The sequence below is a fragment of the Notamacropus eugenii genome, chromosome 2 (genome assembly GCF_028372415.1).
Source record: "Notamacropus eugenii isolate mMacEug1 chromosome 2, mMacEug1.pri_v2, whole genome shotgun sequence".
NCBI classification, from domain to species: Eukaryota; Metazoa; Chordata; class Mammalia; order Diprotodontia; family Macropodidae; genus Notamacropus; species Notamacropus eugenii.
In genome coordinates, this window is record NC_092873.1 from 514,878,860 (window position 1) to 514,896,609 (window position 17,750).

A 17,750-nucleotide genomic window follows, 5' to 3' on the forward strand; every position below is an offset into this window, starting at 1 on the left:
AGGACCTCACAGACCCCTGCTCTCTTTCTGCCCCAAGCCAACCTTTCATTCAGACACTTGAAGATGGCAATTATGTCTTCCCTCCTCCTTGTATCCTCTCCAGTTTAAATAGACTCAGTTCTTTCACCCCTTTTATGATATGACTTTGCTTATCAGTTGGCACTTCTACCAATACAGATTCCCCATAGTTGTTACCTTGTATAGTTCTCTAGGGCAGGAAACAATGCCAGTTTTCATCTCAGTATCTCCAGATCCATCTCCCCTGGCAAAGGGTCTGGCATAAGGCAGGCACTTAATAAATGTGACTGAAGTTGAGCAGAATCGAGACGACTGCCCTGATCACCATAAGTGGGCAACGTTTTTGAAGTCTTTTCCATTAAAAGTAAAGATGGGTTTACATGATGCATACTTGATTGCCACCTGGTGGCAACATGCTTAAATTGCAGGAGTGGTTGCAATATTCCTTGCAGAATAAAAAATTTCGTGAGGAAGAGTTATGAGGGGAAAGGTCTCATGACAGTTCCCAAACTTACTCATGTTCTCAGTTCACTCTTTGGGAAAAACAGCATGGATTTCCCAAGTATGAAGCCCTGCTCTGCCACTGATTAGCTGTGTGACCCTGGGCACACTCCTCCCTTTCTGTAAAAGATGGTCTCTTGCAGTTCAGAATCCTAGAATTCTTTAAGCAGCTGGCTGAGGTTGGGTTTTACAGTCTGGGACCATATAGGTTCACACCTTTAACCTCATTAACAAAGCTCTGCCACCCATTCAGCTCAGTCCCAGGGATGAAATGCCTTAGAATTCTCATTGAAAGCTTGCCTTTTGTTCTGGTGGGACTGGGTCTTTACAAATATTTCTGCTTATAGCAGAAACAGTTCCTTAAACTGTTGCTAAGAGCAACCAGAAAAAAGCTATTCCATAACTAAAAATCTATTGTGTGTATATTGAGCCAAATTGCCCCCTGCCAGAGGAGAGATGGGAGGGGACTGCTACACTCCTCTTTTAGAAAGAGGGAACTGCAGAAAAGACCCCTATGGTTAGAGGGTATCTAAGAAAAAAGCTAGAGAAAGAAAGAAAAGACCAGAGATCACTCTCCTGAGTAAGGTCAAGGAATGAGTGAAATCATTGCACAGAGACTTTGATGTCAAGTTAACATGAATTTCCAGGAGCCAAGCTCAAGTTGCTGAAGGCTTTGACATGACCTGAAGATTCAGAGTGATTGTTACATTATAACAGCAGTTCATGGCTAATGCAACCCATTATGTGAAAGTAGGGTTCAGTTGAGAATGAGAACAGATGTGTGTGTGTGTATATATATATATATATATACATTTTCTTTGAATTAGGGTTAGTGTTTGGGACAGCTAGCTATGTAGCAAATGTAGAGCACTGAACTTAAGTGAGGAAAACCTGAGTTTGAATACATTCTCAGGCCCTTGTGTGACCCTGGGCAAGTCCTTTGACTTCTGCTTGCCTAGATTCCTCATCTGTAAAATGGGGACCACAATAGCATCTGCCTTCTGTGAGTCTTAAACAAGGTATTCGATGTCTACTTAGCTACTAGATTAGGTGGACAGGGGAAGGACAGGGGCCAGATCTTATTTCTTAATAGCAATAATACATTTAATTTGCATAGAACTCTTTGACTGCTCTACTCTTGCCTCTAGGTTGTCTTTTCTCCATTAAAGTGTGTGTTCCTTGACAGGAGGGGATATTTCATTCTTGTACTTGTATTTTCAGTTCCTAGTGCAGACACAGTCTCAGTATCTGGCACACAACAGGAGCTAAATAAATACTTGTTCATTGATTGAGTTACCAAGTGAAGTAATTATGTGAGGGAGAGAGAACAAGAAATATAAAAAAAGAAACTGAGTCAGAGTATCACAAGTCACAAGTCCAGTGGTGAATTTAAGAGGTCATCCAAACCCAGCTTGAAGACCTCCAGTGACAGGGAACACACTACCTTAGGAGACAGCCTGTTCCATTGTTGCACATAGTAGGCACCAAATTCCTCTGCATTCCCTCTTTTTACCATTGAGTCCCATTCAGCAGGAAGCCCCTGTGCCATTCTAGATCAGTGCTTCTTCAGGCTCTTTAGACTCCAGGGAGGGGGAACAGAGCCCACCACCACCTGGAGCAGCCAATGCCAACCTTTTAGAATAGCAAGAATTGTTATATCATGTCCATTTCCCTTATCTAATCTTTGTTTTCCACTCAGCACTAGGCACACAGATCTGCACCCACTGGGCAGTTACCATTTTAAGTGTTTGCTGTATTCAAGAGGTCATCCAAACCCAGCTTGAAGACCCCCAATGACAGGGAACTCACTACTTTAGGAGACAACCTGTTCCATTGTTGCACATAGTAGGCACCAAATAAATACTCAGTGCATGATTGCTGGACAGCGCTCATTGGCAAGGAGTGCCAGTACCAGGGTGAGTATCTGCAAATCTGTAACTGCTCCCCTTGGTCCCAACTAGTTCTGCCTTCTGGGGCTAGAGAACAATCATCTCCTTCTCCCCGATGACACACCTTCCAATATACTTGGAGGTGCTATGGCTCTCCTCTAAGTCTTCTCTTGGTCACACACTCAGCCTGGAAGGATTCCACCAGTTGGTCTTTGTACAAGATGGTCTCCATTTACCTTCCCACCCCATTGCCACCTACTGGGCAGGTTCCAGCTTGTCAATGTCATCTCCTAAAATGTGGCATCTGGGACTGAATGCAGTACTCTAGCTGAGTAACTGGACATGCTCCAGACGTGAAAGTGACCACAATGGAGCCTCAAGGAGGCCTTTGCTGGTGGGGTGATCTTTATTTCCAGACAATGCAGAGGGAGCAGAAAGCTGCCAGAGATCTCAGATGGGTAGACTAGTGACTGGGCCTCTATCCTGTTAGAAAGACTTTATTAAAACTCTCTGGGCGTACTTCCAAGGGTTAGGATCCTAAGATCCTAGAGATGAGGTGGGGGTTGGGGGGACTCTGAAGCCATCACCTGCAACTCCCTTATCATACAAAGGCCCAGGGAGGTTTGATCACTTAGGGTTCACAGGATTGGAGGCCACCTAGTCTAATGAAGAAACTGAAGCCTGGAAAGGTCAGGGCATTTGCCCGATATCAGGTAAGCGTCAGAGGCAAGATTTGAACTCAGATCCTCTGGCTGAAGGGTAAATACACTTTACCATATACTATACTACCTCCCTAGGCACAGTTAGTCAGATAGGAAAAGATGTTTACTGGGGCCTGCACCTTTATGAAATTATTAGTATCGGAGGGGAAGTTCCTAGGCCTAGGGCACAACCCCAAACTGAGAGCACTGAGAAGTGAGAACAGGTGTGGCTCAGCCTGCTTGGGAGAGTCAGCAGTGCAAGCTGTAACATGTTGAGTTGGGCGTTGGAGACAGGGATGGGTTTGGAATCTCTGTTTTCAGTCACTCAACTTCAGCGGCTCTAAGGTCACTCATGATCTCGCAATGGCTAATTACAAAGGACCTTTCTCAGGCATCACCTCTCTGGACCATCTCCCTACAGCTTTTTTTTTTTTTTTTTTGAGTCAGTTGGGTTAAATGACTTGCCTAGGGTCCCACAGCTAGTACGTGTCTGAGCCTGAATCTTCCCTGTTTAATGTCTAGAACTTTTCACAACTGAACTCCAACTAACCTGTCCAAACTGATACCACGTTATTCCCTTCCACTCCAGCCGAAATTACCGAAATTTTAGGTCTCCATCCATAACCCTAAATGTGCTCTTTCCCATGCTTCTGCATGTGCCTTTGTCCCTGAGGTGGCAAAGAGGAAATAGAATAGAGGAAATAGCTGAGCTCCCCCAAAACAGCTCCTCTAGTAAGGTTAGAAGAACAAGCACCAGACTGAGAAATGGTCTACGAATGCAAAGAAAAGCGCTAGTAAGCAGATTTTTCAGCTTAGGTCAGCACAAAGAGGCAGCCAGAAGCCTGTGGACACTAGAGGAGAGGTTCAGCCAGAAAAGACTGCTAAGGAGGCTTTGTGGAGCTGTCCCCTAGCTGGGAGTTCCCCTGAGATCCTTGAAAAACAACACTTTATTCCCCAGGTTCCAGATCACCCAAATCTGTATCAAAGAAGGCCTCCACTCTCCCTTTTATAAGCACACAGAGCCTGGCCATGATGGAAAGTCCCAATCTAGGAAGTAAGGCCAGAAAAATGAGTAAAGATAAGAAAACATTGATGATTAAGACATACTATGGAATGAGGAATGCTCAAGACACAAATTAGGAAGATGGAAATAATCTCCCACGGTCTGCAAGGAAAGTCACATTCTTTCTCCCCCAAGTCCATGTTGTTCTTCCTCCTCATCCAGGCTTCTCTGAAGACCTTTGAGGCTTAGCTCAATTGCCCCTTGCTCCACAAGGCCTCCCCTGATTGCCCCCCGCCCCCCACCATTTCCCTCAAAATTAATTTGCATTTACTTTGAATAGATTGGTATTTACCTGTGTATGTTGTCCCCCCTCGATAGAATATGAGTTCCCTGAGGGCAGGGATCTTTCGTTTTTGTCATAGTAGACTCAGGATGTAGGTCATAATAAGTGCTCAATACATACTTGTTGAACTGAACTGAACTGGATCAGAAGAAATGAGTTCCGATCCTGGGTTCCTTGCTGCCTGTGTAACCTGGGGCAGTCCCTTCTCATCCCTGGGTCTCAGTTTTCTTGTAAAAGGAAAGGACTGGACTAGGTGATCTCTAGGATCCCTAGGATCCCTTCCAGCTTTCTGTTCTATAGTTCTCCCTCTGCAGAGACCATCGCTAAATCCGATCAGCCTCTTGGGCATCCACTGATGATGCTAGTAAGCCTCAGTTAAGTGTGGTAGCCAAGAGAAGCATTGAACACGTGATCCGCCAGCATTCAGAGGTGGCTCCATTCCAGAATGTCAGGGTCAGCATGGAAAGTGGTGTGTGTGTGTGTGTGTGTGTGTGTGTGTGTGTGTGTGTATGTATGTACTGGGGCAGGGGGATGAGGGAAGAAATAATAGAGGAAGGAGGAAGTAGCAACTTTTTCTCAGAAAAACACTTGGCATCCCCAAAGCTCCCACTAGAAAACTGTCCTAATTCACTCATCTCTGGAAACCACTACCCACCTTCCCAGCCCCATTGGAATACTATGGAAAGCCCTCTGTTCCAAGACTTCTTCCCTGTGTTCTCCCAAAGGCTTCCTGGTTTGATAATTTTTATAATGATAAATCTAAAGCTCCACAAAACCAATTCTTAAAATATATGATGGCCCATCTATGGGCCTCAGTTTCCTTACCTACTAAAGGGCACCTATTCATAAATAGAGTGGCCCAACCAGAAAGCAGCTCATCTGGGAGCTTTGGGGGCTCCCAGTTCAGCATAAAAATATGGCAGCCTAAAAAAGGGAATGGCATCTGAGAAAGGTGTGATGTCTTGGACCACCAAGGTGACAGCCCCTTTGTCCTCTGCCCTGCTCAAACTGCATCTGGAACAATATGTTCAGATCTGAGCCCCACATTTTGAAAGGAAGGATATTGATAAGCTAGAGGGAAATCTTAATGGGCACATCTTGGTGCTCAATAAATGCTCACTGACGGACTGACTGATGATGAAAGGACTTGAAACAATGTATGTGTGGGTTCGTTGAAGGATGTGGGGTCTTTTAGGCTGGAGAAGAAAGGCTGGCAGGAGGTTGGGACAGATCAATGGCAGGTAGGTGATGCAGTGGATAGAGCATGGGGCCTATAGTCAGGAAGATCTGAGTTCACTTACTGGCTGTGTCACCCTGGGAAGTCACTTAACCCCTATTTGTCTTAGTTCCTCAACTGTAAAATGGGGAAACACTGGAGAAGGAAATGACAAATCACTCTGGTATCTTTGCAAGAATCCCCACGGACAAAGTCTATAGGGTCACCTGGAGTCAGACATGACTGAACAAGACTTGGATGCTCACAGTCACTATGATTGTAGTTTTCGATCTGGAGGAGACCTTGGAGATCATTCAGTCCAGCCCCATCATGATACAGATGAGGAAGCTGACGATGAGGGATCAGTCTTTTTTGATCCCAAGAGGCAGAGCCAAGAATAATGGGGATGGCAGATGGAGGGAAGGAAAGCCACAGCATTTGCATACCCTACTGATTGGAGCTGTCCAGACATGGAACAAATGGTGGTGAGTACCCTGTCACTAAAAATCCTTGAGGAAAGAGAAAGTCACTTGACATCTTAGAGCCACAATGAAGGTGTTAAGCTGGTTAGGTGAGCACAACAACGCTCCTGGTACTGAGATGGATCTAAAGCTTGACTGGTGGCAGTAACCTGGAGTTAGCAATCAAGGTCACTCCAAAGTGGGCTGGCTCCCCTCTGAAATAGTGAAGTCCTTCAACTGTAGGTTTGTCTAGAGGGTCTTGGAGGGATTCTTAGCCAGCAATGGGATGCAGGCAGATATCTTCAACATTCTGAATTCTAAAGGTCCTCTCTCCCAGCTCAAATGTCTTAGAAGCCAAAAACCCCATGGACCCACCACTCCCTATGGCTTTATTCTCACCATCCCCTTTCTACTCACTCATCTCTTCCTCTTCCTCTGTCTCCTCCTTCCTTCCCCTTTGAATATCCAGTAAGTCTGTGTTATACCTTTTCTCCCTTAGCTCAGAAGCTACTTCCTTGATGATCACTGCTCAGATTTTGTCTCACTGGGACATTGACCCTGAGAAATTGACTCCTGCCTTCCCCAACAGGTTGAGTATGTTTGGTCCAGACACACCTTTATTTGTGCAGCTGCCAGACGCAAAGCTGGGAATCCAACAAACAGTTCCTTCCTGCTCTCCCTCCAGTCCTCCTCTCCTTTCTAATCTCCTGACCCCAATAATGGAGAGGGTCTGATTTTCACCTTCAGGATTCATTCTCTGACAAGAACAGAGTCTGAGCCATTTTTTAAGCAGAAATGGGACCAGGAGGACTTTTTGGTTTTTGTTTTTTAAATCTAGGTTCTGCTGACCCAGAGAGGGGGGAAAGCAGTTAAGGGATACTCACAAACAAGAAACTGTATGTTTGTGAGAGGGTTTATACATTTGTTTCTGTTATGGTGGAGCTGTGAACTGATCCAACCATTCTGAAGAGCAATTTGGAACCATGCTACAAATTAGGGAAGAAGGGATAGCTTATTTGTCAGATTTATAGAGGATGGAGAAATTTATGACCAAACAAGAGATAGAGAACAATATGAAATGCAAAATGAATAATTGTGATTACATTAAATTGAAAAATTTTTGCACAAACAAAGCCAGTGCAACCAAGATTAGGAGGGAAGTAGAAAACTGGGAAAGAATTTTTACAACTAGTGTCTGTGATAAAGGTCTCATTTCTAAAATATATAGAAAACTGAGTCAAATTTACAAGAATACAAGTCATTCCCCAATTGATATATAGTCAAAGGATATGAATAGGAAGTTTTTAGAAGAAGAAATTAAAGTTATTTATAGTCAAATGAAAAAATGGTCTAAATTACTATTGATTAGAGAGATGCAAATCAAAACAATTCTGATGTACCACATCACACCTATCAGATTGACTAACATGACAAAACAGGAAGATGATAAATGTTGGAGAAGATGTGGGAGAGTTTGAAGTACTAATTCACTGTTGGTGGAGTTGTGACCTGATCCACCTATTCTGGAGAGCAGTTTGGAACTATGCCCAAAGGACTATAAAAATGTGCATACTCTTTGACCTGGCAATATCACTTTTAGGGCCATATCCCAAAGAGATCATAAAAATGGGAAAAGATGTCACATGTACAAAAATATTTTCTAGCAGCTCTTTCTGTGGTGGTCAAAAACTGTAAATCAAAGGGATGCCCATCAATTGGGGAATGGCTTGTTGTGGTATATAATGCAATGGAATACCATTGTGCTATAAGAAATGATGAACAGGTGGACTTTAGAAAAACCTGGAAAGATTTATATGAACTGATGCTGAGTGAAACGAGCAGAACCAGGAGAACACTGTACACAGTAACAACCACAGTGTGCGAGGACTGTTTCTGATAGACTTAGCCCTTCACATCAATGTAAGGAGCTAAAACATTTCCAAAGGACTCTTGAGGCAAAATGCCATCCACATCCAGAGAAAGAACTATGGAATCGGAATGCTGAATGAAGCAGACTATTTTCTCTTTTGTTATGTTTAGATTTGGTTTGGTTTTTCTCATGGTTTCTCCCATTCATTTTAATTCCTCTATGCAACATGTCTAATGTGAAAATATGTTTAATAAGAATGCATGTGTAGAACCCATATAAGACTGCATGCTATCTCAGGAAGGGAGGGAAGAGGGAAGGGCAGAAAATTTAAAATTTATGGAAGTGACTGTTGAAAACCGAAAACAAATAAATTAATTAAATTTTAAAAAATGCTATGCACCTGTAGAGAAAGAACTGATGGAGTTTGAATGCTAATAGAAGCATACCATTTTTTACTTTATTTTTCTTTGTTTTTTTTGTATGTTTTCTTTTACAACATGACTAATATGGGAATAAATTTTATGTGACTGCACATGTATTATAACCTTTATCAAATTGCTTCCCTTCTCAATGAGAAGGGAAGGGAGGGAGGGTGGAAGGCTGTGTGACAGAGAATTTGGAATTCAAAATTGTTTTTAAAAAAGACCCAAAAGATAAAAATTGTTTTTATGTGTAATTGGAAAAATAAAATTTTAACATTTTTTTTAAAACCATAAGTGACCCAAGGGCATGGTGGGTGTCAGCAGGGAGGAGTGTGCCCTGTGAGGAGGTCACTCCCATGAGGAACTGGCCAAAAGTCTTTCTCAAGGAAATGTGTGAGTAGAAGAGAAGGGTGGCTAGTTGTGGCAATAACACCCTGAGGGCTGTAGTGGTGTCCATAAGGTATTAAAAGAGCCACGGGCAGGCTGCCAATCTGGAGCCCTGCTGGGGATTTTCCATGGAGCATTTAGGAAAAGAGAAGGTCAAGGAACAGAAAGGAGGAGAAGGGTCTGCACAGGTTGGGATATACAGCTGTGGGTTGCCTTGTGGCTCCCTCAAAGCATAAGGATGAAAAAGGTGAGATGAGTTTCAGTCAAGTGATTACAAATGAGATGCTGCCATTTTAAAACTAATTTCAATGAATCCAACCAAGATCTTCAAATAGGCTAATTTCATATTTTTGCCATTTTCATTTGTTCTGTGTCCAAATTAAAATCAGTATGGGAAACTCCCAGTATGAGGGCACTGTTTACCTGGGTCACTCTTCAGGTCTAAATTTGGTCATCTGTGGAATCAGAGGATTGGTTTAGGTGGATTGTAAGGTCCTTTCTAGCTCCAAATCAGTGATGCCATGACCTCAGGCAAGTGAAGACGTTAACTGTCTGTCTTAAGAGAGTTGCCCAGGTCCACTGGGAGGTTAGGGGACTTGCCAATGGTCACAATGACAGTATGTATCCAAAGAATTTTAATTCAAGTCTCCTCGATTCTGAGACTGGACACTAGGAAATTCATTATGCCAGGCTACCTCTCTCTGTTATGGTTAGTTGTTGTATTGGAGATTGAGGTTAGAAGGAAGGAAACAAACATTTATTATGTGCCTACTATATAGCAGGAAGTTTGTTAAAAGCCCTTTACTGGGAAGTAACTCCCAGTGAGGAAACTCCCTCTCACAATGCCTATTTGGCAACCTCTCCAAACCTATTACACATTTCAGCCCAACTGACATCTTTTCTGTCTATCCCACTTGTTTGCCTTTGCATGGGCTGTCCCCTGACTCCTAGAATGTTCTTCCATATTTCTATCTCTTGGATTCCTTACTTTCCTTCAGGACTCAGTTCAAGTGCTCTCCCCTTCATGAGGTCATTCCCATTGTCACAGCTAACAATACTTTGTCTCATTATGCTGTATCATTCTTTGTTCTTGGAGGGGCAGAGGGACAAGGCCTATTATATAAGGAACTCTTGGATCAGGAAATCTCCTCTCTAAGACCATTCAACTTTTAATTTTGGAATGACGGAAGGCATTGAGAGGTTAAGGAACTTGCCTAGAGTCACCCAGCCAACAGACAAGTGTCAGAGTCAGGACTCCAACCCCGGGCTTCCTGGATCCAAGGTCAAATCTCTATCCTCTACGCCAGGCCACCTGTTATGTTTACTGAAAAGGAAAGTTACCGAATGGTAGGAGGAGAGAGGAAGAGAAAGGAACAACACCCAACTGGAGAAGCATCCAAAAACACACCCTACTTTTGCCTCCTAAGCGTCATTCTGGACTCTTCCCTCTCACTCCTCTTTCCCCCACTTCCAATCAGTTGCCAGGCCTGATGGATTGTAGGCACCATACATCCCCCATCCATCCCTCTGCTTTGACTCTCTGGACCACACCACTGGTTTAGGCCCTTCTCACCCTTCAGTAGATGAGGTACTAGCTCCTTATCTAGTCTCCTTCTCTCTCCCCTCTCTAACCCACCCTACAAGATGACCACTTCATAGTCTGCCATTCTCAGAAGTCCTTACTGTCTCTGGGATAAAATTCACATTCCTTAGTCTCATGTCCCATCATTTGCCCTCAACCCAGACTTTCAACTTTATCTCTCACTGCTCCCTACAGTCATTCTTAGTTTCTAGATTGGAGGACTCATTTCCTCCTGAAAATAGTTCATAGTCTCCCACTTCCATGCCTTTGCATACACTAGTCCCACAACCAAGAGTGCCTGACTCTCATCCGTCATCTTCTCCTCCTCCTTCAGGATCTAGCTTGGGTACCACCCCCTATATGAAACTTTCCCTGGGGATTCCCCTAGCCAGAGAGGTTGTCTCCTTCCTTTCTTGGAGCAGCTGGGTGATGCAGTGGAGAGAGCCTTGGACCTAGAGTCTGAAAAGCCTGAGTTCAAATCCAGCCTCACACAGCTGTGTGACTCTAGAAAAGTCACTTGCCTCAGTTTTCTTAACTGTAAAATGGGCATAATAATAGCACTTACTTTTCAGAGTTTTTATAAAGATCCAATGAAATTATATTTGTAAAGTGCTCTGCAAATTGTAAAAGAGTATAAAAATGTTAGTTGTCATCATCCTCAGCAGCAGCAGCATCCTGCTCCTCTGAGCCTCTGCAGCACTGTTTGACTCTCTCTGGATGTCCTTCTGTCCACTCCTACATGAGCTCCCTCCCTGGGTCCATCGCAAGAGAAAGTCAGGTGTAGCTAGGGGGCCACATTAGAGTAGAAGAAAGATCTGAGTTCAAATCCCATTTCTGACAGGCTCTAGCCATGTGATCATGGACAAACTGGTCTCAAGCAACTCCCTAGGACGTAATATCTTCAGTAAGGGATGAGTTGCCCTGTTCATGTCTTGTCTCTCTGGCCAGACTGTGAGAAATGCCAAGGAGTAGAATTTGTGTGGGACACTAGTGGCAACAGAGGGAGGCTTTGGACTTTTTAATTAATGGTGGAAATGAATGATCATGAGCAGTAATATCCCTCGGAACCAGAGGCAGCTGCACCAAGGACAAGGGACTCCCTCTCCCCTTCTCTGGTACTATGGCCCCTCATGAACAATGGTGGTGACAGCTGAAATGATAACTCCCATTTCAATGGCACTTTACGGTTTAAAGTGGGGTTTCCCTGAAATACCCTTGTGGCCTTTATGATTATCATAGCCCATTTTACAGACAAGAAAACTGAGGGACAGAGAGCTTTGAGGACCTTGTCAGTGAGTCTCAAAGCTAAGACTCAGACCCAGGTCTTCTGAAAAGGCCAGAGAAAGGACAGGGAGCTTGGAGAGATATTGCTGGGGATCCCGCCCAGCCTGAGTCAGCCTCCCTCAGGGCCCCAGGGCAACACACCCCACTACGTTGTTCTAAGTCCACTTCCCCGGTATCTTCCTGGGGCCCAATGCAAACGGGTTTCTCCACTAACTCCCTCCTCCCCACTCCCCATCAAGTGAGGTCTGTCCTGAGCAGCCTGTACAGAGTCCAATGATCGAACCTCCAATGGGGTCCCTATTCCTCACCTCTTCCAGGCAGCCTGCCTTGATCATCCCTCACCTGAAACTGATGGTGTGTGTGGTGTGCATATATTAAGTATTCACTAAATGCTTGATTGACTGTCTGACTGGGTGGCCTTCACCCTATGGGCCTGTTTGCTCATCTGTAAACAGGGGGACATAAAACTGGGTGACCTCTGAAAGTCCAACTCCAGCCCTGCCATTCTCTGCCAGGGAAAGTGTGACCCCTAGGGCGGGGGGAGAGGAGCATAGGAAAGGGAGAGGACTTCAGAGTGCATAGGAGTGGTCACTTTTCCATACTGTTTAATATTTAAGAAGGAGACTCATGAGATGTTAGAGCCGATAAACAGCAACAAGCATTTACTAAGTGTAATTATGTGCCTGGAACTGTGCTGGGTGGGTCCTTAGCCTATAGAACCCAGAATGGAAAGTCAGCTTGGAATCATGCCTACTGAGCTGGTTTCTGAGTCATCAAGACTCTGTATATGTGACCATGAGCAAATCACTTCACTTGCCAAGGTCCTGGGCAATTCTCTAAGACCATACGCTTCAGAGAAGGTGCCAGCCTGCCTCGGTAGAGGGAGTATCCTCACATGGGAGTGTCATATTCTGGGGGAATCACGGATTCAGAATGTATCTATGAAAACAGGAAATAGTACATTTGTTTCCATGAATGTGTCTTGCACCACTTCCATGTTCAAGGCCCTGTGTTCAGAGCAGGGAACATACAAAGAAAAATGCACCAGGATATTAGACCTTTAGTTTACAGTCTGGTTGTGGACGTAAGATGAGCAAAGACTTGCCTTCAATCCATGGGCATCTACTGCAAATGAGTGATAGAAAGGACAGGCAAAGGCCAGTGGGGCTTCTGAAGAGGAAGAAAATCACTGTTGACTGGGGGGAACTGAGGCAGGCTGCCCAGAAAAGGAAGCACCCAGGCTAAGCTTTGAGTGAAGGAAAATGCTTCACCAGGCAGAGATCAGAGGAAGGCCATTCATAGAGGAGGAAATGCATGAGAACCATGCAGAGAGCAGACCACAGGCTGTAGAAAGTGGCAATGGGCATCCCAGCTGGGATGCATGTTACAAATCATGAAGGGGAATAGTGAGATGTAAGGCTGGCAAAGTCGGGTGGGGCCAGATTGTGGGGTGGTTTTGGAGTCTAGGCTTAGGAGTCCAGACTTGATGGGAATGCCAGTGGGGAGTCACTGAAGGTTCTAGACTCTATACAATCTAGGAATGGTGTTCACATTTATAGAATGCATCTGCCTCTTTCCCAGCAGTTGATCATTTTACACAAGATATCTTAGCCTCAGGGACAAAATGTATCCCCAGCAGAACTCAAGCATCTCGGAGCTTGGAAGTGATGTCACAGTGATCTTGTCCAGTCTTGAACCTGCTTAAGAACCAACTCATCAAGTCAACAAGCATTTATTAAGCTCCTACTGTTTGTCAGGTGCTTATGGATACAAAGAAAAGCAAAACAACAGTCCCTGTCCTCAAGGAGCTCATGGTCTACCAGAAAACAGCTACATAGAGACGATAAATAGAAATATATGCATACAAACATACATGTGTGTCTATCTCTATATAACAAATGGAAAATTAGCTCACAGGAAAGGCACGAACAGGGAAGGGGAGGGACAGTAAATGGATAATAAATTAAAAACGTTTTGTGAAGTGCTACATGCATTTTAGCTATTTTTTATTATTATATTATCTGATTGTGAAAATGCATAGGCTCGAGACATGGAGGGAGTATCTTATCTGAGAAATAGCAAAGAGGTCACTGTCACTGGATTGCAATGTATGGAGAGAAGTAACAGCCTAGCTTTGGCTTGGAGACCCACAGGGACAGGGAACTCACTACTTTACGAGGTAGCCCAAGTCTCTTTGAGATAGCCAGAATTAATAGGAAGTGTTTCCTCCCATGCAGACTAAATCTGCTTCTCTGAAACTCTCTCCCATGGCTCTTGGTTTTGCCACATCTTGTCTCCCCTCCACAAACCTGAAGGCAGCTACCATGGGCTCCAGAGTCTCCCCTTCTTCAGGCTAAATGGGCCCAGAGCCTTCAGCAGATAGATGACTGCAACACATGTTCTCCCATCCTCTGCCCATCCTGGTTGTCCTATAGCTTGTCAATATCCTTCCTAAAAGCGGGCACCCAGAATCATCCAGATGTGGCTCCATAAACATGAGGATGGAGGGACTAAGGTTCCCTGCAACTACTCTGTCTAGACCTTGTAACATCCCAAGAGAATGTCAGCTTTTCAGGGGCAGGGATTGTCCTTGTCTTTCTTTGTACTCTCAGTGTGTAGCCCAGTGCCTGGAATGTACTAAGTGATTAATAATTGCATCCTGAGTGACTGACTGATTATCACCTTCTTCCCCCGGACATCTTTGAGCAGTGTCTAGACAATGCTGGAGAACTTCTAAAGTTAGGCTAGATGCCCTACGAGATCCCTTCTGGCTCTAACCTTCTCCATTCAAGGTTCCTTCCAGCTCTGACAGATGATGGAGTTCTAGCTCGGCTGATCCCTCTTGGCTTAACCATTTTAGGAATCTACATGTGTTGGATGTATAAATAAGTGGGTAGCTAAGTCCATACAGTGGGTGCTTAATCAACGCTTGTTCTCTGCCTCCTGGAACACTGGCTCTATCTTTGCTCAGCCTCCTAAACCCCTTCCTTTAACCCATCACCCCTCCAAATCCCCCAGAGAACCAAAGCACCCCTGAAGGGACCAGGGTGGGTCACTGACCTTCTTCTGCCCATACGCTAGGCCTTTATCATAGAGGGCGATGCCGGCAGTCAGCTTCTGGACCTGGTCACTCTCACTCACAAAGCCCACATCGAAAGCTGAAGCATAGCCCTGCTCGGCCAGGCAGCGGGCTGCCCGGAGCGTGAGGTCTCCATCAGCCATCCCTTCATCCTCAGCCTCCAGGCCCATGAGGCTGGATAAAGTCTCGGTACATTGGGCTCCCTCCTGCTCCAGGCCCAGCTGATCATAGACATAAGCCAGATTGGCCCAGGCATTAAGGTTGTCCGGCGCCTCCTGTGTCACCTGCAGGAAGAGCTCCCGAGCCTGCTCCAGCTCCTCCAGGTAGAAGGCGAAGACACCCAGGAGGTTCCTAACTGCATACTGCAGGGGCCCAGTCTCAAACTCCAGCTCCGACCGCAGGCTTTCTCTCTGCAGTTTCATGTCCCGGCCTCGGAAGGGGGCTCGGGAGCCTGGCTCAAAGTTCAGGTTCAGGTCCAGGTGAAAGTGGCCAGGGAGGAAATCCATCTCCTCCATGAGGGCTTCTATGTCCTCCTCGGGCATCTCCCCCATGTTGTCTCCCAGGGGCAGAGCCTCAGCATCAAGGGGGACCTGGAGCATGGTGTCAGGAGGCGAGCCCTCCATCTGGAGTAAGAAGGTCCCTGCACTGCTGTTTCCTAGCTGTGTGATCTTGGGCAAGTGATTTCCCTTCTCTGGGCTTGAGTCCCCATCTGTAAAATGAGGGGGTTGGATGAGATGATCTTTAAGGCTCCTTCCAATCTGTGATCCCACACTCCTAGGTTGCTGCAGTTCCAGCAGGGAACAACTTCTTCTCCTCTACCTGTGGGCCCAGCCCTGCTACCTGGCTCTTCAGGTTTGTCAAAGTCTGGGGGAGGAGCTTGTTGGGGAGAGGCTTCCCTAGAGGAAATGCGATGTAAAGGTCAGTGGGTGCTGGGCGACTGCCCAAACCAGAGAAGATTCAGAGCTTTGAGGGGTCTCAAGGGTGAGAGCTGAGGGTGGGCTTGGCAATTGTCTAGTCCAGGAGTGGGGAACCTGTGAACTTGAGGCCACATGTGGCCCTCTAGGTCCTCAGATGCCACCCTTTGACTGAGTGACTGAGTCCAAACTTCATGTGATGTTTAGATTCAGTAAAGTGTGGCATCTCAGGACCTAGAGGGTCACATGAGGTCTTGACTAGTGACTCAAAGCCCAGAGGAGGCAAATCACTCACCCAAGGTCACACAATAGGAACCAGCAGACTATGGACGTGAGCCCCAGTCCTAGCTTGATAGGTGGGAAAATACCCAGGAATAAGATGCCTATCTGAGTGCTGGCTTGCTGACTCCCCTTCCAGTCCTCTACATACAATACCCTCCTGGGAGTGATTCCCAAGATGGCAGAAGGAGGTGTGGCTGAACAGCTAGGAGACTTGTTTCAATTTTTGTTCTGGCAAATTGTTAAAACCAGCCCTGCCAAGCCAGATGTGTTGTGAAAGAGAGGGATGATGGGGAGACAGTTGAAGGGAGTAGAACGATCACGGACTAGGCTGTTGGGTAAACTGGAGTCCAGTTCTGATCTTGCCACTAACAGTGTATGACCTTACGCCAATCCCCTCTCCACTCTGGCCTCTGTTCCCTCTTTTGTCAGAGGAGTTTGGTAGGGATACATGAAGGTCTTACACTTGTGTTTTAAAAAAAAGAGAAGAAATCCACTTCATAAGGACACAACTAGACAGTGCAATATGTAGAAGGAATAACTAGACAGCAGTACATCTTGAAAAAGTCTGAGGGTCTTAGTGGACTGAAAGATCAAAAAACCTCATGGAATCTTAGCTTATTTGAAAACAGAACTGTCTTCCAGGAATAAGGAGAGGAGTCAAACAATGGGATTTCGGGAAGAGCACTGGTTTGAGAATTCAATATTCTATTTATTCATTCATTCAGTTTTTCATTCATTTCATCATTCATTTGTTTGTTTATTTGTTTGATGACTGTCAGGTGCATTAGACTAGGGGCTGGAGATACAAAGGTACCAAAGGTCTGGCTTCATCTGTTGACTCTGACATCTACCCCTGTGGGTCATTTGGTCTGAGATTTAGTTTTCTCCTCTGTAAATTGGGCAAAATAATGCTGTCTGATGCCCACAGAATAACTTGCAGAGGATCTGAGATATAGACATTAGCATCCAAGGATGTCTGATTGTTCTGAGAGTGACTAGGAGGACTTCTTCTCTCTTTCAAAATCCTGTGGATTATTTTCAGGTAAGAAGGGTGTGTCTCTACTGCTTTGTCTGTGGGACCTATGGAGCCCATCATAGCATCAGAGATCTAGAGCTGGGAAAGGATCTTAGAGGTCACAAAGTTGGACTCTGTCATTTTACAGATGGGGAAACTGAGTCCTAGAGTAGTTAAATCACTGACCTGGAGCCACACAGCTTGTAAGCGTTTGAGGGGGTTTTGAACCCAAATCTTCATGACTGGAGGGCAGTGGTGTCAACCTCAAATAGAAACATAGACCACTACTTTATACGTAAAGATCCCTGCTATAGCAGACTGACTTAGTTTGAAAAATATGTTATATATGTATTTATATTTTCTTGTTATGCTTTAAAAATATTTCTCAATTACATTTTAATATGATTCTGGCTGTACTCAGGGCCAGATGCTCCCCTTGGGTATTGGACACCTCTGGCCAAATCCAATATTCCTTCCATGGTGCCCCTAACATGGAACCTATTCCCTGTCTTTGGGCCCTGGAATTCTCTTACCAGCCCCCTGAAATTTCACAATGCTGAATTAGCAATACCTTCCCAAACATGAGCACTCATGAGGTTCTTAGTTAGGACTTGAAATCAAGAAGACCTCAGTTCAATGTGACCTCCAATACTTAGTAGCTGTGTGACCCTGGGCAAGTCACTTACCCTCTGTTTGCTTCAGTTTTCTCAACTGTAAATTGTGTGTGTGTGGGGGGGGAACAGCAGTGTTTACTTCCCAGGGCTGTTATTGTGTCTGACTTCC

At 45.1% G+C, this 17,750-nt stretch overlaps 1 protein-coding gene across 1 annotated transcript in view; it reads right to left on the reverse strand.

Annotated features, from left to right (window-relative positions):
* TTC22 (tetratricopeptide repeat domain 22) overlaps nt 1–15,528 on the reverse strand; it is a 31,823-nt gene extending 16,295 nt beyond the window's left edge. Inside the window, exon 1 of the mRNA XM_072649585.1 lies at nt 14,738–15,528. Within this exon, the coding sequence (XP_072505686.1) occupies nt 14,738–15,379 (642 nt within the window). The 5' untranslated portion in view covers nt 15,380–15,528. The remainder of the gene's footprint in view (nt 1–14,737) is intronic.
* Between the last annotated feature and the right edge of the window lie 2,222 nt (nt 15,529–17,750).